The following is a 26,613-nucleotide window of genomic DNA, read 5'->3' on the forward strand; positions in this document are numbered from 1 at the left end:
GTAATCTAGATGTCATTATGCTAGTCAAGTGGGTTTTACTTATGTGATCTCCGGAGACTCCTTGTCCCACGTGTGTAAAGGTGACGAGTGTGTGCACCATGTGGGTCTCTTAGGCTATATTTCACAGAATACTTATTCACTGTTATGAATGGCGTAGTGAAGTGCTTATTTGTATCTCTTTATGATTGCAATGTGTTTTGTATCACAATTTATCTATGTGCTACTCTAGTGATGTTATTAAAGTAGTTTATTCCTCCTACACGGTGTAATGGTGACAGTGTGTGCATCCGTGTTAGTACTTGGCGTAGGCTATGATTATGATCTCTTGTAGATTATGAAGTTAACTATTGCTATGATGGTATTGATGTGATCTATTCCTCCTACATGGTGTGAAGGTGACAATGTGCATGCTATGTTAGTACTTGGTTTAGTCGTGTCGATCTTTCATGCACTCTAAGGTTATTTAAATATGAACATTGAATTGTGGAGCTTGTTAACTCCGGCATTGAGGGTTCGTGTAATCCTACGCAATGTGTTCATCATCCAACAAGAGAGTGTAGAGTATGCATTTATCTATTCTGTTATGTGATCAAAGTTGAGAGTGTCCATTAGTGAAAGTCTAATCCCTAGGCCTTGTTCCTAAATATCGCTATCGCTGCTTGTTTACTTGTTTCTATGCGTTACTACTGCTGCGTTACTACTGCTTGTTTACTTCCCGCAATATTACTACCATCAACTGCACGCCAGCAAGCACTTTTCTGGCGCCGTACTACTGCTCATATTCATTCATACCACTTGTATTTCACTATCTCTTCGCCGAACTAGTGCACCTAATAGGTGTGTTGGGGACACAAGAGACTTCTTGCTTTGTGGTTGCAGGGTTGCATGAGAGGGATATCTTTGACCTCTTCCTCCCTGAGTTCGATAAACCTTGGGTGATCCACTTAAGGGAAAACTTGCTACTGTTCTACAAACCTCTGCTCTTGGAGGCCCAACACTGTCTACAAGAATAGAAGCACCCGTAGACATCATGGTCGAAGATGACCACATGGAAGATAGCAGTGGACTCCTGCTTGAAGGTGAGGAACTATCATATCTTCAGCTGATGGACGATGGAAAAAGTTGCCCACTCCTGGTCGCTGAATGCATCGTCGCCGACTTTCTTGGTAGTCGTCCTCCAGCTGCAACCAGTGTTACTACGAATGATGATGTTGTAAGGGATGGGACCGAACCATTTGATGAACTTGGAAGGGATTGGGAGCTGCCCAAAGGTCGGCTTGAAGTGTTTCGGCCCTTCATCGTCATGGAAGTGGCCGACGGTAGCCGGCCTTCCTCGACGCTTCTTGGCCGAACCCTCGTCGGGAACCTCCGCAGGTGCCGCTAGGTGGATCGGCTTACCCTGCACAAAATACACAAGCCATTAGAGGTGGTGCTCACAACAAGAAAGTGCACAATAGATGAACAAGGACATCAAAAACATTAGCGAGGCATCATACATTGGGTCATACGACAGACAAAGGGACCGTCCCCAAACTAAGTCTAGTGTGCAAGGGATGTGGCAGACACGACTAGGTTTTAGGGCAGCCCCTTTGCCTTCCATAGTGTCATATTTGAATCATTGGTCAATGCAGAAGAAAAAAAAACAAGCATCATGTCGTCTGTAGCGCAATTGATGCACAAGGTTGGATAGCACCATTGAAGAAGTGGAAACATGCAAAACACCAAAGTAAGGTAACATAGGCCTCATATATTATGGTAACATATGAAAGAGATGTTTGATCATAACCTATGGCATGGTCACGTTCACTCAGGTCATAGGTTCTGATCAATCATCTCATCCATAGTATGATATCAAGATATAATCATCGGCCTAGCACTGCTAGAGAAAGGGCCAGTCGTAGGATGGCTAAAAGTGGCGCACCACTAGACCGGTGCGCCACTGCCAGTGGCGCACCACTACACCGGTGCGCCACTGCCAGTGGCGCACCAAAAAGAGGTGCTCCACTGTTGGCCGGATATGTTACCAATGGCGCACCTGGTTAGAAGTGCACCACCACTATGGATCTGCCTGGGCCACCCCCTTCCCCAAGCTTACCAGTGGTGCGCCACTAGTAAGCCTGGGGTGGGGTGGGCCTGGCATGTTTACAGATAGGGGACTTACCAGTGGCGCACCAAGTAGTGTGGACCATTGGTAACTCACTGGTGATGGTTGGGCCAGTTTTGCAAGTGCACCGAGGTTACCAGTTGCGCGCCACTACCCGGTGCGCCACTGCTATGTGAGTTAGCAATGGTGCACTAGGCAGTGGTGCGCCACTTGTAACCTAGGACCATTTCATGCTCCCCCCACATGCTACCACACACTCCCCTCCTCCCCCACCCCCACACTCTCTTCCATCTCCCACCAAATATAGTTTTGGTCCTGTTGCTCCTCCTCCTCACCTCATTTCCACCCTTCATTCACCCAAATTAAGTTGTTAAACCTAATTTTCTTGATAGGTAAGTAAGGGGACGCTCTCTCAATCCTAGATCTACTTAATCTTAACTTTCTTTCTCATCCAACACTCTCTCTCTCTCTCTCGGTCTCGTATCGGTAACTTTACATAATAGGTGAGCATGCAATTGGTTGGATATGCTTTGTATATGGCCGGTGCCGATAGAGCTCCGGGCGTGCACGTGTGTGCATGTATGCGAAGGTTATGTGCGTCCACGCGCGGGGTGGTCGGGCGGTACATCTGGGCATGGGCAGCCTGGCCAGGACGGCTGATACGTCGCCAACGTATCTATAATTTCTTATGTTCCATGCTAGTTTTATGACAATACCAACATGTTTTAGTCATACTTTATAAATTTTTTATGCATTTTCCGGAACTAACCTATTAACAAGATGCCGAAGTGCCAGTTCCTGTTTTCTGCTGTTTTTGGTTCCAGAAATCTTACACAGGAAATATTCTCGGAATTGGACGAAACAAAAGCCAAACTTCCTATTTTCCTCGGAGGGTTCCAGAACATCGAAGGAGAGTCGGAGGCGGCCAGCAGGGGACCCACACCATAGGGGGGCGCAGGCCCACCCCTGGCCGCGCCGCCATGTGGTGTGGGCACCTCCTGGCCCCTCCGAGGCCGCTCTTCCGCCTATATATTCTCTCCGTCTCGAAAACCCTAAAACATCCAGTCATATTCCACGAAGAGTTCCGTATCCGCCGCCATCGCGAAGACAAGTTTTGGGGGACAAAAGTCTCTGTTCCGGCACGCCGTCGGGACAGGAAATTGCCCCCGGAGTCATCTCCATCGACACCACCGCCATCTTCATCGCCGTTGCTGTCTCCCATGATGAGGAGGGAGTAGTTCTCCCCCGAGGCCGAGGGCTCTACCGGTAGCTATGTGATTCATCTCTCTCTCCCATGGTGTGATCTTTATGTGATCATGAGCTTTGTAATCTAGTTGAATATGTAGATGTTACTCTTGTTTATTATGCACTCTAGAGGTTACTTTAATATGAACTCCGGATTCACTCCACAGTGTGATGGTGACAGTGTGTTTACTCCGGCTTGAGGGAGCTCTTGTAGCCCTACACAATGAATGACGTTTGTCATCCAACAAGAGAGTGTTTGAGAGTAGCATTTATTTATTCAATTATGTGATCAATGTTGAGAGTGTCCACTAGTGAAAGTACGATCCCTTGGCCTTGTTTCTAAGCATTGAAACACCGTTTCCAACAAGTTCTGCTACATGTTTGCTTGCTGCCATTTTTATTTCAGATTGCAATTACTACTTATAATCATCCATATTACACTATCTCTTCGCAGAACTAGTGCACCTATACATCTGACAAGTGTATTAGGTGTGTTGGGGACACAAGAGAGTTCTTGTATCTTAATTGCAGGGTTGCTTGAGAGGAATATCTTTGACCTCTACCTCCCTGACTTCGATAAACCTTGGGTGATTCAATTAAGGGAAACTTGCTGCTGTTCTACAAACCTCTGCTCTTGGAGGCCCAACACTGTCTACAGGAATAGCAGCGTGCGTAGACATCAACGGCCCGACCCGAAAATCCCGGGCCATGCCGGGTCGAGCTTGCACTTCGGGCCGGGCTCGGGCCTGAAATCTGAGCCCAAACGTCGGGCCGGGCTCGGGCCTTCATTTTCGTGCATTTTAGCCTGGTCGGGCCGGGCCGGGTTTTTTGCTCGTTCGGGCTGGGTTCGGGCTTAGAAAAACAGGTCTGACGGTCGGGCCGGGCTCGGGCCTGACTTTTTACCCGCGAGCTTTTTTAAGCCCGGCCCGAAGCCCGGTCTGGCCCGAACTTTGACCAGGTGTACCGGGCGGTGATGCATATATGTTATGTGAAGCTTGCACATGTGTTGTATGCGAAGCTTGCACATAGGTGTTGCATGCATGTTCTTGTTTGCATGGATTTGAAATGAGAGTTGCTAATATTTTGCCAAAATGTTGAGTCATTTCTGTTTTGGTGAAAATTGGGCATACTACGCATATATATAGGTCCTACTTTTACGAAAGGACATGCCATCATTTTCTTTTGGTTCTATAATATCCTTTAGCTCTATACCCCGCAGGCGACCATGGTTCGCACAATGACCGAAGGCATTGTGGCTAGGTTTTTGATATCCGCAACGGCCTAGATGATTCAAAATAACCAGACGGAGATATTTTGTCCGTGACGAAGATGCAAGTTGAAGAGCCTTATGGACCCTAAATCCGATATGGTGCGGGAGCACCTTCTCATCTGTGGTTTCATGGAGGGCTATCGGTGGCAAGGTGATGAAGATGATTATGATGTTTTCCATGGGAGGGCAAGTGATGCATGTAAAATGCAGACATGAACTTTGCACTTTATTGCCACATATTACCACATATTTGCATCTTATATAATGTTATTTTCATGTTTTATATTATTTTCAGGGATTTTCTGAACAATCCCCTCTCCTCCGATTCTAATTTTGTTTGGCAGAAAACGCCTCTTTTTCGTGTTTTTGACTTTCCAGGAGCTACGGGACTCAAAAAAGGGCAAGGTCAGGGGCCATGCTTCGGAATTTTCGAGACGAACAAAATGAGATAAAGTGGGACACAAGGAGGCCAAGGAGGTGCAAACTATGGCAGGTTGTGAGCCCTTCCCCTCTGGGTGCGCCACCTGGTGTCGTTTCACCGTCCTCCGTCCGATTCGCTTCAATCCAACGTCAACCGCCTTGTTTTGACCTAAAAACCCTATATATATGACCCCCCGGTGTTTTGTTGAGGCTACAACGGCGGAGATAAAAACACTGAAATAGAGAGTCAGCAGGCCGCCGCTGGCGTAGATCGGAGGGGGGAAACGCTATCGGAATAGCCTCCGGTGGACTCCACCCCCTCTGGTGTGGTCATCTTCATCAACATCATCATCTACATCACCATCTATAACATCACCATCTTTTCATCTACCCCTTGTAATCTCTTGGCAAACATGATGTATGATGCAATATATTGTTTTCCCATGATCTATTGTATCTCTATGTTGATATTTGAGTAGTGACTTGTTCATGGCAATTGTTATATAATTTTTTGTTGGTTGCACACAAGTTAATATTATCTTCTATGATAATCTTGTTGTACTAACATACGAGTGCACACATATGTTGGGTCATGCACAAGGTTATCACCGTGGCATGTTGATAGGATGTGGGATAGCCGGAGTTTGACAGAAACTGAATCCCAATTCATAGATTCATGTTGTATTAATTCATGGTTAATCAACGGGGGATATAACTATGGGTACCTTTAATCTTACAGCGGTAGTTGGACTTTATGTCTTAATAATTCTGTTGTTTATTCTTAATTGGCCTTGGAATCAATCACTAGTGGTGCAATGCTCATGTTTATGGCTACACCTATCTATGGCTCCTCTCTAGAAGGAACACTAAAAACACTATCTCTGTGCTTCACTAATTATGACAACCACACAAATGAAGTAGCAATTGGCTAGAACACTTACTCCCTTGAGTTACTCCACCTTACTTCACTTCATATTGTTTTACTTTATTGCACTTTACTTTTATTGCATTAATTTTACTCACTGCATTTTAATTTCAGCACATATATATAGTTTCATAGTAAAAACCTCTTCACACACACGCATTATAGATCCTAGCTTTGCATAGAAGGCCATATAAGTGGGTTTTAGGGCTTTAAAGAATAAATAGTTTACCTTCAGCTCCTCGTGGGTTCGACACTCAAATACTTATCGAATTATACTACGTTGATCCCCTGCACTTGCGGGTTATCAGCAAGAAATAAGGAAGGCCAGCACGACAATAACGGTGAGGGCAGGCAAGAAGACGAAGAATCTCCCGGACATGATCACGAAGTAGATGCAGGACACAATAACCATGTAGAAGATCCCGGACATGATGAGAAATCAAGATAGAGCAGACGACGATGGGCCACCGATGGACTGGGTGCAGGACCTCATCGTCAGGAGCTGCTTCTCAAGAAGACGAGTAACACAAGAGTTGAAAGTAAAACACAAAATGACCGACGCATGCTTCAACTAGAGATAGACGCGGTTACTCCATTGTATGAAGGATGCGGGCCTGAGGATACTCGGCTGAAAGTGACGCTCATGGCTCTGGAGATGAAAGTAAAGCACAAAGTGACCGACACATGCTTTGACGAAAACATGTCATTCTAGCACGAACGTCTTCCCAAGGGGAACAAGTGTTCGACCAGTATTGAGGAGGCCAAAAAAAGGGTGTGTCCTCTAGATTTACCGCATGCGAAATACCATGTATGCATGAACGATTGCATCATTTATCAGGGCGAGCACGTGGATACTACCATATGTCCGGAGTGCGGCATCACGCGATACAAGAAGGGGAAGAAAGCTCATCGATAGGTAGTGTGGTACTTTCCGATCACTTCTCGTCTGCAGCAGTATTTCGCGGACCCTAAGCAAGCAAAGCTAATGTGCTGGCACGCGGAGATGAGGAAGCGAGAAGATGACAGAAATGATCTGGAGATAAAGAAAAAAAGACAAGATGCTGAGACACCCTTCGGATGCTAGCCAGTGGAATGCGTTGAACCTCGAGTACCCAGAATTTGGGGATGATCATAGGAACACCAGGCTAGGCGCGAGCACTGATGGAGTCAATCCATTTGGCAGCCACAGTAGTACCCATATATAGCACCTGGCGATGACGGTGATTGTGTGATGTTCCCTTCTTGAAGGTGTTGCTTTTGGAGTTGATGGATTTCTTGTGCTGTTTTGGTGGTGTTTGGTCCGCTGTTACAAGGAACTATAGCATGACTTTTCTTTTTGTAAATTTTCTTTCTTTTTTCGACCGAGTGCATCGGTATTGCCATTAGGGCACTACGTTGTTACAGCTGGGTGTAATTGGTATCTTCACGGTATTAATATATTCTACTTATAAAAAATGTAGAAATAACAACAGTTTTAATGGTAAAGATGGTTCTATTACGTGTGTCATCTACCCGTTGTACTAGTCTGATCCCTTGATGATCGTTTCTACAAAGTGCGAAGAATTGAGACCTATTTATGTAGGTGTCTACATGATTGGAGGATACGATGTGCGATATTTTTATCCCACATGGACCATGCCATGATTTTCGGATTGGTCCTCAAACATCACTATATGCGTGATTTTCAACATTTTTTACTTTTTCGTTTGTCAGAATTATGCGGTTGTGTGCGTACTATCTGTTTGAGGCCATACTATATTTTGAGCAATAAAACGCTGTGAAATAAACCTATAGCTAGGCTTCAATTTGCACGTGTTAGAGCATCTCCAGTCGCGTCCCCCAAAGCGTCCCCCAAACCGCGCCGGATTGAGCGTTTGGGGGACGTGTTTTGTTCGTGCCGCGTTTGGGGACGTCGCTCCCCAGCCGCGTCCCCCAAACGCCGCCCCCAAACATTTAAAATATTTTTTCTTGGCATTTTTATTTCAATTTCCACAAACTAATACATAATTGGGAACGTGGTTTACACGAAGACATAGTTTGGAACATGGTTTTCCACAAACTAATACATAGTTTGAACCATGGTGGACACAAATATAAAATATTGCAAAAAAACTAAACCTAACTAGGCCGTGCATCAAAGGTTTCCTGTGTTCGCTGCTAAGAAACAACACTCGAGGGCACACCCAGTCACCTAAACTGGAAAATCCAGCGGGAGGATGGTGCCCTTGTTGGTTCTACCGATGAGGCGAACGAGCGAGAAACCTCCGTGCACGTATTCGCTGCGAAGAAACAACACTCAGTTGTCCTCCTCGTCGGTGCTGTCGTCGTGGGAGTCCCTGTCGACGTGGTAGTCCCGGCGGCAGCGCCTCTCGTCGAAGACCTTGACGCTCATGTCCCTGTTGCCGAAGTAGGAGAACACGAGGATGAAGCCGGCTCGAGGCTGTGGTGGCGCGCGAACTTCTCCCAGCCGATGTTGAGGTACATCTTGCCGCGCGCGTCGTAGATCGCGTCGACGATCCACCGGCGGTAGCCGCACGAATGCTCCCGCGGATGCATCTTGTGCGGGCGTGCGCCGCCGACGTACTCGGCGAAGGAGTCCGGCAGCCTGCGGATGCCGCGCGGGTCGCCCTTGAGGACGTGGACGAACTCGAACGGGACGTCCGGCTCCACGTCCATCTCCGACGATGAAGACGACGGCGTGGGAGAGGCGACGGCGGCGTTCGGCTATGCCGCGGCCACGACCACGACCACGGCCGCGGCCGCGAGGTCGGCCTCCGCCTCTACCGGACATAGCGTCGAGTCTTGTTGAGAGATGGTGGCGGCTAGGGTTTGGGAGAGAGGCGCTAGGGTTTGTGTGTGAGAGGGACGATGAGAGGCGCCCCTTTTTATAGGCCGGAGGGGGGCGGATGAGCGGTGGCGCTCATTAACGCCGGCACGCAGAGCTAGGCGCGACGGGACGCGTCGTTGCGCCCTCTGCGGGAACTGCACCGTCGCTGCGGGAACTGCACCGTCGCTGCGCACCAATAACTTCCGTCGCGAGGTAGGCGATGGTTAGGTTAAAATTAATTGTGCCGCTGACGGGTCGGCCCCGCCACTCCCCGCCTCGCTTTTCGTTGTGTCGGGCGTCCCCGGAGCGTCCCCTGTGGGACGGGGACGGGCTCGGGGCGCCGGACACCGTATAGGGGCGCGCCGGACAAAAAAGGGCTTTGGGGGACGCGGCTGAAACGCATTTTTAATCCGGCGCGCCCCAAATCCCTTTGGGAGACGCTTTGGAGGACACGACTGGAGATACTCTTAGGCAACCAGCTGAGCCCTCTAACCTACGTTCTGGTTTTCCATTGCGCAATGGGTCCGCTGAGGTCGGTCAAGCCGCTATAAGCACAGAGCAAATCGAAAGGCTGGTTCAGGTGGGGCAAAAATTCAAGCACGCAATGCTGTACCCCCGTACGCAATTAGCAATAATACTCTTGACTTGACCCGAGAGAGTGACGGCTGTGCGGATGCACGTTGTATGCTGTAGCCGCAACATGCCTGGCTCAGGTGGAACAGGCCGGTTTGTCAGAGTTGTTGAAAGTGCCAACCCCAGGTCAGTCTTCTTTTGGCAGTTGGCATATATATATTTTGAGCAATAAAACGCTGTGAAATAAACCTAGCTAGGCTCCAATTTGCACGTGTTAGGACATCTTTAACCGGGCGACCCAAACGGACGCGCTGGACCGTCCGTTTTGGGCCGTTTGGGTGGCCGAACGGACACCCGGACAGCGGCCCGCGTTCGCGTGTCCGTTTGGGTCGCACGCTGTGCCCAACAGGCGGACGCACCGCAAAATCGAAAAAAAACAAAAACAAAATAAAAATGAAAATTTAAACTATATTTGATTAAACATATGCCCTATTTTGGGTAAAATTTGTACATAGCCCTATTTTGGGCAAATAACTAACAAAAGAAGCCCTATATGGGCTTTAAATTTAAAAACCCTAAGCTAGGGTTTGGTCGCCGCGGTGGCCGCCGGTGCGCCGCCTAGGCCGTGTGGGCGTCGTCGGCGTCGACGACGTCCCCGGGCGGCGAGGCACTGTTGTGGCTCGACCGCGCTGGGGACTCCGGCCACCGGGCCTCCTCCCAGGCCGAGTGGGGGTCCGGAGCCACCCGAGGTAGCGGCGGCGCACGAAGCAGCGCCTCCTCCCTGGAGGCGCTGCTTCCTCTCCTGCCAGGCGCGGCGCCTGGCCTTCTGGCGCCGCTCCTCCTCCGCGCAGCGCCTAGACTCCTGCCGCCGCTGCTCCTACGCGCGGCGCTGCTCCTCCGCGCGGCGCCTGGCCTCCTCCCGTCGCGCCGCTTCCTCCTCCTCCCGTCGCGCCTGGGCCTGGGCGTACAGCTCCCAGGCCTCGGCTTCCTCCACCGCCTTCCGGGCCGCTTCCTCCATCTGGGAGGTTCGAATGGCCGCCTGGAGGTGCGGCCATTTCTCATCCTCCTCCGCCGCCGAGATGAGCAGCGCGGCGCGGTAGTCGGGGTCCTCCGACGACGACTCGGGCTTGGGCTCGAGCAGCAGCGGCGGCGGTTGCGGCAATGCCGCGTCGCCGTGGGCGGCCTCTCCGATGTGGAGGCCGCCGCGGTTCCCGCCGGCCCGCAGCGCCGGCGGCGGACGCCGGCTGCTGCTCGCCTCGTCGTCGTTGGCTCCGGGAGCGAAGACTCGCTTCGGGGCCATGGCGGCGGTTTCGCTACGGGAGTGGAGTAGGGACTGGAGTGGAGGGCCAGATCCCCTCCAGTCCCCATTTAATAGGCTTCCGGGTCACCGACAAGTGGTCCCAAGGGAGCCGAGGCGACAAGCGCCCGGACGCGAGCGGACGCCGCGTGCCATCCGCGGCCACGCAAACCTAGCCCAGATTTTGGCCGGGTATGCGTCGTTCCGGACGCCGCGGCCGTCCGTTTTTACGGTGCGTCCCCGCGTTGGGCCGGGATTTTGTCCGCCTCGACCCATCCGAACGCGTGGGCGCGGGATGGGTCGCCCGGTTGGAGATGCCCTTAGGCAACCAGCTGAGGGCATCTCCAACCGGGCGACCCATCCCGCGCCCGCGCGTCCGGATGGGTCCAGCCGGACAAAAACCCGGCCCAGCGCGCGGACCCATCCCTAAAACGGATGCCCGCGGCGTCCGGATCGACGCAAACCCGGCCCAAATCTTGGCCAGGCTTGGCCGGGTTTGCGTGGCCGCGGACGCGAAAGGCTGGTCGCTCGCGTCCGCCCCTTGTCCGCCCTGGCCCACGTGGCATAGGCATAAACAATATTTTTCATTAAAAAGAACTCATTACATTTTTTTAGCTCCTACTTCTATCCTAAATACGTACGGGGCCGGCGGCCTCGCCGGCGACTCCTCGCCGGCTCGCCGTCGGGGACGTGGATTTCACTCGACGCGGGCGGCCTGTACGCGTGAGGATCTCACTCCAGCTTACGGACTGGGTGGCGCGGCGGCGCGGGCGGCGGCATCGGCGGAGGCCTTCATCCTCCTCCTTTCCGTCCGCGCACCTCGGGCGCGCTCGCGCTCCGCCTCCTGCGGCGGAATCATCCGCTTCCCGCATAGCTCCACCTCCTGCAGGGCGGCGCGTTCCACAGCGGTGCGCGCCTCCAGGCGGACGCGGACGGGGGCCTGGGCCTCGTGGATGTCCTGCCGCCGGCGCATGCGCTCTTGCCGGCGGCGCTCCGCCGAGTCAACGTCCTCCCGGGCGCGCCGCTCGGGCAAGGGCATCTGGATGAGGTGACGGGCTGCTCGCATAGCGAGCAGCTCGTTCTTCTGGCCGAGGAGGTCGCATAAACGGCGGCGGCCGGCCCGCCAGGTGGCCTCGTGCTCCTTCGTCACGCGCGTGAGGTCGGCGAGGCGCTCCTCGATGGCGGCGTTGATGTTCGCCAGCGCGAGGTCCTCCGCGTCGACGGGCTCCTCCGCGGCGGCCGCACCCTCCTCTGCGGCCTCGTACCAGCCGTCCGCGGTCTCGTGCCAGCCCTCCGCGGCCGCCTCGACCATCTCCGCGTCGCCGGCCTTCTTTGCCGCCGCCTCGGCAGCGACGCGGAGCGCCTCGTCGGCGGCGACCCACCGCGAGTCCGCGCGCTCCTCCTCCTCCGTCCGCGGGAACCTGGCCCGGGCGGCGAGGGAGAGCTTGGCCCACGTGGTTTGCAGGGTGCGCGGCATGGCGCCGAAGAAGGTGGAGGGGGAGAGGAAGGTGATGCGGTCTGTGTGAGACCGCCGCTGTCTTTTATAGCCGGCGGCCTGGCGGGAAACTTGGGCGCGAGCGTGTGCCAATGGCGTTTTCGCGCGCGCGGGAACCTTGGTGCGCGCGGGAACTTTCCCGCTCGTTCCACCGCCCGCCATGGCTGTCCCGTCGAGGCCTGCCATGGCGCAGCGCCGCGCAAGGAAGACGAACCACGTGGCATCTCTTTGGGTCGCCGCGTTGGGCGCCGCGTGCGCCAAACGGACACGCGAACGCGGGCCGCTGTCCGCGTGTCCGCGCGGCCACCCAAACGGCCCAAAACGGACGGCCCAACGCGTCCGTTTGGGTCGCCCGGTTGGAGATGCCTGAGCCCTCTAACCTGCGTTCTGGTTTCCATTGCGCAATGTGTCCGCTGAGGTCGGTCAAGCCGCTATAAGCACAGAGCAAACCAAAAGTCTCTCTATCCTCGTCAATCTCAAACAAGCCTACACATTACAGTGCCATGGGGCAAAATTTCAAGCACGGAATGCTGTGCCCCCGTACGCAAGCAATAATACTGTTGACTTGACCCGAGAGTGACAGCCGTGCGGATGCACGTTGTATGCTGGAGCGGCAACATGCATGGCTTAGGTGGAACAGGCCGATTTGTCAGAGTTGTTGAAAGTGCCAACTCCTAGGTCTCTTCTGGCAATTGGCATACGAACATTCCCTAAAAAAAAAAAAAAATTGGCGTACGAACATCGTGATGAGCTATCATCTGAAAAATCGGCTAGCAAGTGTACAAGAAACTAGCTATTTCATGCATATCCATGTCTGTCCGTGACTGCGACTCGGGTTAATGTGTTCGTGCTCCCTGGACCGACACCCACTGCCTAGATTGTGGAGCTGTCAGTCAAACCGCACGCGTACATGTCAATGTCTAGATGAATTTATATGATGCTTTTCACACAGACACACTCATCACATATATATGCGGTTTGGCATTCGTCTGCTGACTGCTGACTCGACCGACCACCATACAATACATACATACACTCATTGAGTTAGAGACTAGATCTTCGGTGTTGGCCGGCGCTAAGTATTTTGGGTTTTTAATGTCCGGAGAGTAGGCTTTCCCATGGTTGAGTATAACCTGCAGCTCTAAACTAAACCCTTGTCCTTATTCAATGAATTAAGGCAAATCTTTTGTCTTTCCTCTAAAAGAACATACAGTCATTGAACTTGATGGATCGGTCACTCCTAAAAAGACAAGAAGAATTCAATTGAACTATTTTTTCTTAGCCAGGGAGTTCCATACAAAACTTTCATAAGATATAAATTAAATATTATTTTTCAACCTAGATAGTGGTGTGCATTACAAGGGTTTTACCAAAGTTGGCTTGTACATATTGATTTTGGGCTAATGTTAGCATGAGATTAAAGATAATAGTTTTTTGTTTATGGTATCTTGCAAACATAGTATATAACGTTACTCTATTTTCTCATTAACTATGGTGCCATTCTGAATATTACAGTAAATGGTGGTGTGCATCGATTGATGCAGAGACCGGGGCTTCACTCCCGACATACACACCTACGTGTCGACGGGCCACCATACATGTTACGTATAGTCATTAAACTTGATGGACCGGTCGCTCAAAAAAATGCAAGAAGAATTCAATATTACTACGGTTGCCAATGAATTCCATAGTAATAATATTGTTGCCGCAAGTCTCATGTTTCATAGACTTGGCAATAAAAACATTATCTTTCAATCTACATAGTGGTCTATTATAAGAGAAGACCACGCCAATCTATTGTCTTCTTATCGGATGTATATAGCGAGATTGCATTTAATAATCTTAGGCTAATGGTTGTATGAGATTGGGAGTAATATGATAACGTGCAAACGAACTGTATGTAAGCTACTAAGATACAACACCTTTGCTCTATTTTTTATTAACTACGGTGCAAACTCAACAATTTGCCCATAGTACTTTATTAGTAGATAAGTATTGATTCCTCAAAAACGTCCAGAACCTCATAAAGGAGCTTCACTCTTCCAAGACGCCGAGCCTCTTCCTGAAGTTAGATATCTCCAAGGCTTTCGACTCCGTTGGCTGGGCTTACCTTCTGGACGTCCTTGCGGCTCTGGGGTTTGGCCAAATTTGGAGGAATTGGGTATGCCTGTCTTTATCCTCTGCCACATCCAGGGTGCTTCTTAACGGCGAGCCCGGCACCCCCTTCTGGCACGCCCGAGGTCTTCGTCAGGGGGATCCGCTATCCCCCATGCTCTTCATCCTGGCATTCGACCCTCTTCAGCGCATCCTCTCCCTTGCCACTCAACAGGGCATCCTCACTCCTATTCGCTCCAGGGTCACAAGTTGCCGGATTTCCCTGTACGCCGACGATGCTGGGATCTTCGTGAACCCCCGCAAGGACGACCTCACTGCCATCTCCTCTATCCTGGACTGCTTCGGAAAAGCTAGTGGGCTTGTCACCAACATGACGAAGAAGGAAATCTTCCCGGTGCGCTGTGCGGACATTGACCTGATAGACATCCTCACCGACTTCCCGGCTAAACTGGCTAGTTTCCCTGGAAAATACCTTGGCCTACCTCTCCACTTTCGACGCCTCCGAAAGGTCGACCTGCAGCCTCTGATCGACAAGATTGCCGGAAAGTTGCCGGGATGGATGGGCAAGAACTTAGCGCGGCCAGGAAGAGTCATCCTTGCTAAGACGGTCCTCATGGCTACCGGTATATACCACGCTACGGTCATCCCGCTACCTAAATGGGCTAGAGACAGGATCAACAAGATTGCCAGGACCTTCGTCTGGGCGGGGGACGAGGGAGAACATGCGGCTCAAGGGAAAGCCCTCGTGAATTGGAAAACTGTGTGTAGACCGAAGACTCTCGGGGGCTTGGGAATGCCGGATATTGAAAGATCTGGAAGAGCTTTAAGGCTCCGCTGGCCTTGGCTCCAATGGACTGACCCTGAGCGTACGTGGGCGGGATCAAAGCTTCCCTGTGACGAGACTGACATGGCGCTTTTCAGGGCCTCCACCAAGATCACTATTGGCAACGGAAAGCTTACCTCCTTCTGGCACGACAACTGGTGTGGACGGGGCCCCCTTTCGACTTGGGCGCCTGACCTATTCAAGATCGCCTCTAGGAAAAACCGCACGGTTGCCAAAGAGTTGAGCGACAACAACTGGATCCGCTCCGTCACCAGGATAAACACACCCACGCAGCTGGCACAATATTTGGAGCTTTGGGACATCATCCAAGCCGTCAACTCTGGCCTCGAGCAACCAGACTCCATTTTATGGACTCTCACTACCGACTCGACTTACAGTGCCAACTCGGCTTACAAGGCTCAGTTCTTCGGTGGTCAGGCTAGTTTTCTCGCAACAAAGATATGGGCTGCTCACGCCGAACCGAAGTGCAAGCTTTTTGGATGGCTTGCCCTGCACGGAAAGCTGCTAACTGCAGATATGCTCGCCTTTAGGGGCTGGCCACATGAACCTCTATGTCCTCTATGTCTGCATGCGCCCGAGACGGCCAACCACCTTTGCAAAGATTGCCCCTTCACTATAGCCATTTGGCACCGGATGAAGACCTGGGACAACGATGATAGCCCTGATAATCGACACGTCCACCAATCCATCACTGAGTGGTGGGATGACTTGATCTCTGGAAAGGCTGCAAAGGAACAAAAACGCATCAGCGGCCGGTTCCTATATGTTCTTTGGAATGCTTGGAAGGAACGAAACAGACGCATTTTCACTGGGCGCCGCCTTACCTATCTTGAGGTTGCCGATATCGCAAAGGAAGACGTCCTCCAGAGGGATCGTGCCATCAACGGCTTCGGGCCGGCCATACCGGCCGAACCTGACTGACCTTTTACCCTTTTCTTTTTTCCTTTGCGTGGTTTTCTAGGGCATATTCCCACCTAAATCTAAATATGCCCTATCATGTACAGTTTGGTCGGTTTTTTCCCCCTTCTTAATGAAAAGGCAGTGCTCCTGCCGGTTGCTCCAAAAAAAAATATTATAGACAAGTATTGGAAAAGGCCTAAACAGATGATGCCAACAGACGTAATGTACTACATGCAGGATACCAGAAGTGGTCTAGGTCATCGACAAGACTAAACCATAAATACGATAAGAAAACCTAACAACTGTAGTATAACATTACTACAAAATTACATTTTTTTCTAAAAGTAGAAATGTAAAATTACTATCGGGGAAAATGTACACAACGAGAAACAAGCTCAAGCACTCCACCTTGTGACGACCTTAACCAAATCATTGTCATCACACATCAAACCAGGCTGCGTGCACAGTAGGAAAGTGATTCCAGTACATGATAGACGTGTTGAAAAAGGGAGAGGTTGTGTTCGCCAAAAATGTGCCAACCGAAGTGTTACCCAATGCTATCTGGTCCAATCAATCGAGGCTAGACCGACAGCCTAGACATTGTCTTTGGCAGAGAGACGACGCACCGTTGGTTGTGAGAGCTTTTTTTAGGAAATACGGGGATTTTCCCCACCGTTGAGAGCATTTCTTGGAAGAGGATCGCTCCCTGGCTCTGTATTGGTTGATGCATGCAACCATGTATTATTGTCTATCCTGTAATACCTTCGGTATTTCATATTTTTTTATTTTAGTTTTAGTTCAGACTAGCATAAACTTCTTAATCTTTTATCATGAGACTTTGTGGCCATTTTCGGCATGATTCATTTTTTATTAAATTGTATATGGTATACATTTACATTTAGTAGAGAAAAATAATCCCATCCAAAAGTCGACTGAAAGGGCTATAATTTGATTTATATTTAGAATATATGAAACATATATTATTGCCACACATGTGATCCACTATTTAGTGTAGCAAACCTGATTCATGTGGAATATTTCCATATTTCTCACACCTCACAAATTTGCTGTGGATGCTTTACTGTTGTTGAGTTAATAAAAAAATTATTAACTTTATGTTCATTCACGCTCTTTTTGTCAGAACATATGTTGTGATATTTCACAACATATTTTAAGAAATAACAACATGGTGATATAATTAAAAAGAAAAAATTGAATATTGTAGCTCGCTTTGTTCAGAAATGTACGACACTTTTAGGTGTCTGAGTTCAAGCATTAAATGTAATAGTTTCTACTCCATTAAACGTAAATGTTATTGTTCGGAAGAGCAACATTTTGGTTCGTCATAAATCACAATGCTATTAATGTTTCTTTCAATCTGAGTCAAATGTGATATCCATTTTGCCGTAAAATAACCCACATGCAATTGTACTAAATATATGTCAAATATTTAATTCCAGCGATCCAATATATATTATTTTTTGGACAGAGCTATTTATAATTATGGTATTTGGTGAGTCAAATCTACTTATGTGATCTGCATGTACGTAGCTCAAACTATTGGAAATACATTCACTGTTAAACTGTATAGTCCTTTTTTCTACTTTGTAGGTGTTCATAAGCGAGCATATGGAGGTGGCAGAGAATATTGAAAATATTTCTTTGTAATTATTACATAATTAAGGAGTATTTTTTGTTACATAGGTACTCCATCCGTCAACGAATAAGTGTATGTTTGCCTTTGTTTCAAGTCAAATCTTTTTAAATTTGACAATCTTTTAAAAAATATTATACTATGAAAATACATGTTAAGATGAATCTAATGATACTAATTTAGTGTAATAAAAATTACAAACAACTTATGGGTATGGTTCAACAATTGCATGTGGCATACGTTAAGTCTGGTCGGGTCTCCCGTGCACAATACCTAAGAAACAAAAGAATAATAGAAGAACATGAAAATCTAGAGAATTATATAGCAAACTATATGGCGCAATTAAATTTTACTTTCTCTATTTCCTAATATAAGATGTTTTAGCAAGCTTACAGAGGCAATAGATATGTGTGTACTGGTATGTATCGTATCGGTACCTAGTTCGATTAGCTGGACCATGTGCACGCGTCATGTCTAGCCTGACATCGTTGGCCGGCGTAGGCATAGGGAAAGACTTGCAATCCTCCGGGGGATCACGTCGCGGATCGTCCGCCTCGCTGGCACGCACAGCGACGGACTGAAACAGCGCATAGCGGTGAGTAGGGCCCACCACCTGTATTATTTTCTGAGATGGATTCTCCTCCACTCGTTTTCCCCTTCCTCGCGCTCTCTCTCCCTGGTTCCTCCTCTACCCACCGCCGCCCATGGCGCTCCCCACTCCGGCAAGCGCCCCAAACTCGAGGACTAGCTTCGCCCCCCTCGTCCTCTTCCGTTCGCTGCGAGATCCATCCCTAGCCCACCGCCCCGCAAGCTCGGGCAGGGAGACGATTCCTCATCTGTCGTCCTGGGCCGCTCCTCGACCTCTTCGTCATCCCCGTCGGCGGCGGTGGTTATGGAGTACTAGTTTAATGGCTACGATCATTTGCTGCCAGCGGCGGTCATCCTGGCTACAAATCCTGCTTGCTCCTAGCCATCCGCTCCGGCCGCCCGGTGCTACAAGGGCAGCCGACGCTACTAAAGAAGGCCGTTGGCGCTGCTACAGATATTCGCCGGAGATGCTACAGTCGAACACCGGTGCTGCTACGATGGGGCGCCTGTTCTGCTACAAAAGCCCGTTGGCTCCGCTACAAAAAACCGACGGCTCTGCTACGAAAGGTTGTCGGAGCTGCTACAATCGCCCGCCGGCGCCATCGGCTCTGCTACAATTGCCCGCCACGTCTGCTACAGAAGGCGGCCGGAGCTGCTACAAGCGGCCGCCGGCGCCGTCAGGCTCTGCTACAAGCGGCCGCCGGCGCCGTCAGGCTCTGCTACAATTACCCGTCGCGTCTGCTACAAAAGGCGGTCGGAGCTGCTACAGTCGATCGCCGGCGCCGTTAGCTCTGCTACAATTGGCTGTCGCGTCTGCTACAAAAGGCGGCCGAAGCTGCTACAATTGGCCGCCAGCGCTCACTGCTGCGAGCCGCCGCCGCTGCTGGAAGTAGTCCACCGCCGGCGCTCACTGCGGGGCGACGCCGATGATGCAAAGGCTAGCCGCGGAAGGTGCGAAGGCCGATTGCCGCTGCTGCCAAGGCGAACAGCTGTTGCTACGAGCTTCTGCCTCGACGACGGTGAAAGCTCAGGCGACGTGTGGCAGAGGTGACTCGCGGCGCCGGTTTCTGCCTTTTTGAGTGATGCGGGATGTACGTGAGGAACGGGGCGTGAGATTATTTTGCTTCTCGTTTCCGTGGAGAGAGAACGCGCATGGGATTGTTTTGCTTTCTTTTTCCATGGAGAGAACACGCAGGATAGGGAGACTATCCATCAGACGGACAGGGATGATACATCGGACGGTGTGGAAGCCGGGGGATCGGGATTCAGATCCCCCGGGGGACGCTCAGCAGCTCCCGTAGGCATATGGCATGTGTTGTGCTGTATAGATTTCAGATAGATATGCCTCGAGTAGCATTTTATTAATCTTCTGTTTTCAGACCTTGCTGAATTTTTTCTATACATATTGTGCGTTAATTAGGCTATATTTTTCTGAGGGCGAAATAGTGATTTCCTTAGGGAGGTGTATGGTTATGTGCATCTTAGTGTGCAGATAGTTGGGATAAGGTCCGAGATAAGGTTTTGGAGAGATAAATGGTTGGGAGTAACCACTCTTCGAGAACAATATTCAGCCTTATACAATATTGTACGTCATAAAGGTAATATCTTACCGAATGTGATGGAAACATCTCCACCATCTATGACATTTAGACGGAATCTTATTGGGCCCCGGTTAGCTTCTTGGAATGAGCTGCTACAATGGTTAACTTCAGTCCAGTTGTTACAAGGATCTGATAAACTTCGCTGGGAACTTACTGACATGGGTATGCCCTTCGGGTACCCATTATTAGTATACCTAGCTCGGCTCGGCCTAATATGGAGAAGGCCCAACAAGGCAACCCGAAGATGTAGTCGACTAGGACTCTTTTAAAACCCTAGGCTGGTTGCATATATAAAGTCAGCCAGGGCACCCGATAGAAGGAGGCCAACAGATAGACAGCATAGCTCCGCCTACGGTGGCACCCTGTAAACATACTTATGATCATATAGTGGATTGCTAGCAGCACGTAGGGATCCTCCACCGAGGGGACCCGAAGCTGGGTACGTCGTGTGCCTAATCTCGCTCCCGGAATCTCCATCGTCGCTCTCTCCCGAAACCCAAGTCTACAATCCGTAGGCATTGGCGAGGTGATCCCTTGTCACTTACCAAGAACGGTGTATATATTTTCAGTAGGGTCCATGTATAAAGATTTAATCGAACCCATTCATCCGGTGTTAAATAATAAATCCATTTGGAAAATAAAGATACAATTGAAAACTAAGATTTTTTGCATGGTACCTTCGTCGTGGTTTTATTCTTACTAAAGATAACCTTGCAAAACATAATTAGCATGGATGTACGAAATGTGTTTTCTGTCACGAAGAGGAGACAATAAAACACATTTTCTTTCAGTGTCGGTTCGCTAGGTCTATATGGTCAATCATTCAGATAGATTCTACCTTTTACCCTCTACGAAGCATTGCAAATATTTTTGGCAGTTGGCTAAACGGGGTGGTTTCTAAGTTCAAGATTTTTATCAGAGTGGGAGCGGTTGCAGTTATATGGTTGCTTTGGCTATGTAGAAATGACAAGATTTTTGATGGAAAAAATTATTCTCTTATGCAGGTCATCTACCAGCATACGACTTTGCTTCGTTTATGGTCGTCGCTTCAGCGCTCGGAGGACCGCAATCTATTTACAGAAATATCTACACGATTGGAGGATACGACCAAGGAGTTTATTGCCCAACATGTGCATAATCGCAAGATTGCGCCTCCTATGGCCTAATTGGCCGCATAGACTTTTTACTATATGTTCTTTTGCAAGGATTTGTCTAGTTTTGTACTGTTATTGGACAGTTGTGTGCATCTTAGCTATGCAGAGGCCAGATGTAATACTAAAAACTTTTGAATAATAAAGCACACTTTATCGAAAAAAGATAGCTGAGATAAACTCTTTACGGTAGGTAGTCTCACTTGGTGTATCCTATGGATTTGTATGGATACAATTCTCTTAATGGTTTATACCTTGGTGAAGAATACGTTCTGCAGACTAGAAGTATAACTTGTGTTAGATCTGCGATATGCCTCCTTTTTTGATTGAAATACGATGGCTCTCTTTTTTTCCATTCTAATTGATTTTCACATCATTTTTTTCGCATACGTGACAATCTTAATTACAGTTGATGGGGAGCAAAGGAAGAACGTTTACGTGGTTTTGTATCGACTAGATGCGATGACGGCATTTATCGGAGGAAGAAGTCACTGTACTGGTTTTGAACTTACCACGTGGTCATCTGGCTCAACTGCGGCCGGCGCCATTGTGCGGCGGTTTCCCAGTTCACACATCACTACTTGCTCGCTCACACAGTCGATGCTTGCCGTGAGCTCTCCTCTCCCTATAAATTTGGGGGCGCATCCATGCAGAGCCCACATATCATGCATCCATCCTAAGAGCTCGTAGTAGCTCCTTCTACATCACTACACAGGCTGCTTAGCCTGGTTAATTAGTCTGTAACGCCTAGCTGTAGCTAGCACCAAGGAACTGATGGCTGCTTCGCATATCTCCTTCTCCTTCCCTCTCCAGCTGCATCTAGTTTCGCCCATGACCAGAAATGGTGGCAGGAGAGGATGCCGTCCCAATGGTTTGTTCTGTCCTTCGCCGGCGATGTGCCGCGGGGCAAGGCCCGTGCCCCATGCTCTGTCCAACGATTTTGACTTCCAGGTATATACTTGGCTCTCGTATGCAACAATTAACATAAATTTGTCACATAAAATGCATGATTCTTGTTTAATCTTCTCTATGTCTCTACCTCTCCCTCTCTTTCTGTCTCTCTCTCTCTCTCACTAGGATTTCTAACATGTCGGAATTTCTTAACCAAACTATCCAACTTTATTGATTAACCAAACTAAATACAATATTTCGTATGGGACGAATAATCAGAAAATAACAAATGATACATATCCATACTAAGCTGACAGTTACATCAGAATTTTCAGGGTTCTTTTTTCTTGCTTCATCTTTTCCAATTAATGTTCCACCATGACTTAGGTGAAGAAATTGCATAAGATGAAACCTACACAATTCCGAGTGCCGACCACGGCATTTTTTTGTGAAGAAGGTACAAGGGGCGCAAACTATGGTTGAGCCAAACCCGTGCATGACGATAGAAAAACACCCACGCAATGTGTTCCACACACCCGCTTCCTGTGCTAACTCTCCGGGAATCCATAGGATTTTCCGTTGTCTCCTGCAGATTTCACTGGAATCGGGCCAGATTTAAACTAAGAGTCAAATTGTTGTTGCTCCAATTTTTTTCGAAAAATCATTTTTAGCCCTGCAAGGTGTAATTTTATGTGGGGTTCTTTTTTGTATTCGTTTGTTTCTAAATTGGTGCCCTCCCACGCTCGCTACGGCGAAATGGCTTGTCTCGTGGCCCGCATTTTGAACGCAACTAATTCAAAAAAATCAGAAAAACAAGATACCTTCTTGAGGCCTCATTTTAAGTGGCATAGTTGCCGAGAGAAAAAATCAAACTTAGAATACGACGGTTATTCAAGAAAATATTCACGAAATGAGTTACCACCTACGGAGTTGTATGGCTTTTAGGTCAAATGGCCTAAGTTATGACCAACGGACATGCATAGTTTGCCGGAATGAGGCTATATTTCGCACATGTGTGTGCCCTAAGACGGGAAGCCATGCTGTGTGCGGGGTTTTACTATCGTGGCCACGAAAACCCCATTTTCTATTTTCTGGGTGCCGAAAAGGGTTATTTTGGTGAAGCAAGTACAAGGGAGCAAACTACGGTTGAGCCAAACATGTGCACAACGATAGAAGAACGCATATGCAATGCATTTCACACACCCACTTCGCGCGCTACCCTCTGGGAATCCTTGGGATTTCCCACCATTTCCCGTTGATTCCGTTCCCAGATTTTTTGAGAAAATAATTTTTAGCACAACAACATGTCATTTTATGTGTAGTTCTTTTTGGGTTCCGTGTGTTTCTGAATCGGTGTCCTCCCACGCTTGCTGTGGCGAAACGAAATTGTCTTTGCCTAGTGTCAAGAGATGACACTAGGCAATGATCTAGTTTGACGTGTGCCTTGCAGCGGACCGTAGGCAAAGAGCTGTTTTCCGTGTGCCTTCCAGAATACACTCAGCAAAGATTTGGCCGAAAGAAATCCAGCCTTTTTAAGGAAAAAGTTTGGCACCAAAACTTTTCTTTGCCTAGTGCCCGCAGAAAACACACGACAAACACTTCTTTTCCGAGTATCGGGCGTGCAGCACACGATAAAGCTAGACGCCGGACGTCAGTCCTGCTATTATGGGCGCCCCAGGTTACTAATACCTAAGTTGCCGCTTATACATAACTTTTCACACTATATTTTGTGTTGGTCGGTGGAACATCTTTGAATGACATCTACTGTAAAAGAAACAGAATGACATCCATTCATTAGTATGTGAAGTTTTGGACATGGCCACATGCCCAACCTCCTATGTGTTGTTTTGGCCGTTAACAAAAAAATATAAAGTAACGTATTAAAGAAAAATTACAAATCCATTGAGGGATAGTATTATCACTCTACAATCTGATTATTCCATATTCCCTCCGTTTGTAGATATCTGGTGTATAATTTTTGGCACAAAAACTAAAAATCACATGTCTGGGGAAAATTTTTCACCAGGTTCGGGTGGAATTACCATGGCTAATTAACCTGAGAAAATATAGAAGTTTGCATGAGATAAGAAAACGTAATCGAATCTAAAAAAGTAAATTGTTCAGATGAGTGATGCAACACAATACACGTATATTCTTGTCTTTTATTCTCAAAAGCAACTACACCTTATATTTAGGAACAAACAGAGTTAAAGAAATTTGAATGCATGTTTTTGGGACATCATCTATTCATATATGGACATATTTTATGATATGAATATAGCACATTTCTCTAAATTCCGAATTCTTTAACAAAACTATTTTTTTCTTGCAACACCAGGAAGGCCTAACCAGTGTACAGGCGCTTTTGCGTCAACACCCGAAGAGTAGTCGTGGGATGATGGCCACTGTTGATCACCTCAGACGCCTCTGCCTTGACCATTATTTCCAAGATGAGATTAAAATTATTGTGGACTCGTGCGTGGATCACATCGATAGCGATGATCTGCTTGACGCAACCCTATCTCTGAGGCTGATGAGAGAAGCAGGATATCATGTTTCGGCAGGTCAGTAAAATAAAAGTTCAGCGTGTTGAGTGAGACACGAAAGAAATTTGGGAAGCTCGAGCACTTTTTCGTCTATTCTGAAGCCATAGTGCGGCAGTACAACAAAAGTAGAGTAGAAAACCCATTTAAAATTTTCTCTCTCCCTAATGCACCTTTCTAAAACGACTTTTTTTCATTCGATATTACCTGCCTATAAACCATTATCCTCGACCCTGCAGATAAGGTTCTTCAAAAGTTCACAAACTATAATGGTGATTTCAAGCATGCTCACAGCAAAGACATCACAGGGTTGATGAGTTTGCACGACATGTCACACCTCAACATGGGAGAAGCTTCACTCTACAAGGCAAAGGAGTTCTCAGGTAAGCACCTTAGATCTGCAATCAAACACTTGGAGCCAAATCTTGCAAGATATGTGAGGCAGTCATTGGACCATCCCTACCATGTGAGTCTGATGCAGTACAAAGCCAGGCACCACATGAGCTACCTCCAGAGCTTGCCCACTACGAACACGGCAATCGAGAAGTTAGCACTTGAAGAGTTCAAGCTTAACAAGTTATTTCATCAGATGGAATTGCAAGAGGTTAATAGGTACGTGAATAATTGAACACTCTCATTACCAAAATAGTTCTGCTAAGACAACCCGACGTGAAATGATAAAATAGCATGAACAAAATAAATATTAATCAATAGCTTAATAGATTGCTCATATATGCCTAGATTGATTTTAATATGAAAAATTCATTTTCACACAGATGGTGGATGGATTTAGGAGTGGCTCAAGAAATACCGGCTGCAAGGGACCAGATTATGAAATGGTACATGTGGCCCATGACTGTCCTCCAAGGGCCATCCTTCTCTAGATATCGGATCGAGATCACAAAGATCATCGCATTTGTCTACATTGTGGATGATATATTTGATCTTGTTGCGACACCACAGGAGCTCTCCCTCTTGAACGATTCAATCAAAATGTGAGAAAGGATGCCCGCTTGATAAATAGAGTTCAGACACTGTAGGATACATGATACTACTGCAATTCATAAATAGATTATGTCTTACAAAGCATGGAGTCAAATATTTTCTAACCTTGTCTCACCTATCTGATGTACATAGATGTTGGTGTGATAAAACTTCACATGTAGTATAATTCACTTTTACAGGTGGGATCTTGCGGCTGCTGATTCACTACCGAGCTACATGATATCATGTTACAAGAATCTTTACACCGTCACAAATGATATTGCTAATATGGCCACAAAAGAGCATGGACGGAACCCTATCAGTCATCTCAAAAAAGCTGTATGCCTTCTGAAATGATTCTGCATTTATTTTCATATTAATTTTACTGGACAAATAGTTAAATTAATTGTAGGATTACCACCTTATATATACTTCTAACCACTATACAATTTGTGAAATAGTTAAGTGCAATTAAAAAGATACTTACACGACTAATTAACAGTAGAAAAGGCTCACATTCTTGTTGTTTTTTATTTTTATGCAGTGGGCAACTTTGTTTGAAGGATTCATGGTTGAGAAAAAATGGTTGGCTTCTAATCAGGTCCCTACATCAGAAGATTACCTAAGAAATGGCATTATCACCTCTGGAGCACCGCTTGTATTTTTGCATCTATTCTTCATGCTAGGTCATGATTTAACAAAGGACAGTGACCACATCCAACGTGTCATCTCCTGCCCTGCAAAGATCATGAGGCTTTGGGATGATATGGGCAGTGCAAAGGTTTGAACGTTGACACACGGAGATTTTCCTAGGAAGCGATTTAATTAATATCTTGTTAGGCGTGCACTTATGTAGCCTTCAAACAATGTTTGATCTTACCATGAGCCAACAACAACTTTTTGCCTCATGCAGGACGAAGCACAAAAAGGGCTTGATGGGTCGTATAAGGAGTTCTACATGAGAGAGAACCCTAATGCTGATGCGGAGGAGCACATCCTCCAGATGATTGCAGGTGAGTGGGAGGAGCTCAACCGGGAGTGCCTCTTGAGGACAAGGTCATCATTGTCTTGTAGCTTCCTCGGAGCATTGCTCAACTTCGCGAGGATGGTCAGTGTCATGTACAGCTATGATGATGAGCAGAGGCTCCCCGTTCTCGAGGATTACACCCGGATGCTTCTCTTATGA

The 26,613-nt window shown here is 48.0% G+C and overlaps 1 protein-coding gene across 1 annotated transcript; it reads left to right on the top strand.

Annotated features, from left to right (window-relative positions):
* Positions 1–18,754: 18,754 nt before the first annotated feature.
* On the top strand, positions 18,755–26,613 carry LOC124689326 (S-(+)-linalool synthase, chloroplastic-like). Its single transcript, XM_047222875.1, has 9 exons — positions 18,755–18,783; positions 18,825–19,058; positions 21,936–21,960; positions 24,239–24,464; positions 24,683–25,055; positions 25,220–25,438; positions 25,628–25,766; positions 25,972–26,208; positions 26,341–26,613. Exons 1-9 carry the CDS (start codon positions 18,755–18,757, stop codon positions 26,611–26,613), a joined length of 1,755 nt encoding a protein of 584 aa, XP_047078831.1.

The sequence above is a fragment of the Lolium rigidum genome, chromosome 2 (genome assembly GCF_022539505.1).
Source record: "Lolium rigidum isolate FL_2022 chromosome 2, APGP_CSIRO_Lrig_0.1, whole genome shotgun sequence".
NCBI lineage: Eukaryota > Viridiplantae > Streptophyta > Magnoliopsida > Poales > Poaceae > Lolium > Lolium rigidum.

What these genes read in the sequence shown, in the direction of transcription:
- LOC124689326 (XM_047222875.1), top strand. Translation starts at nt 18,755, where the DNA reads ATGGGGCGCCTGTTCTGCTACAAAAGCCC. An exon ending in AGGATATCATGTTTCGGCAG is followed by an intron (nt 24,465 to 24,682) that starts GTCAGTAAAATA and finishes TCGACCCTGCAG; the next exon opens with ATAAGGTTCTTCAAAAGTTC. An exon ending in TCAGTCATCTCAAAAAAGCT is followed by an intron (nt 25,767 to 25,971) that starts GTATGCCTTCTG and finishes ATTTTTATGCAG; the next exon opens with TGGGCAACTTTGTTTGAAGG.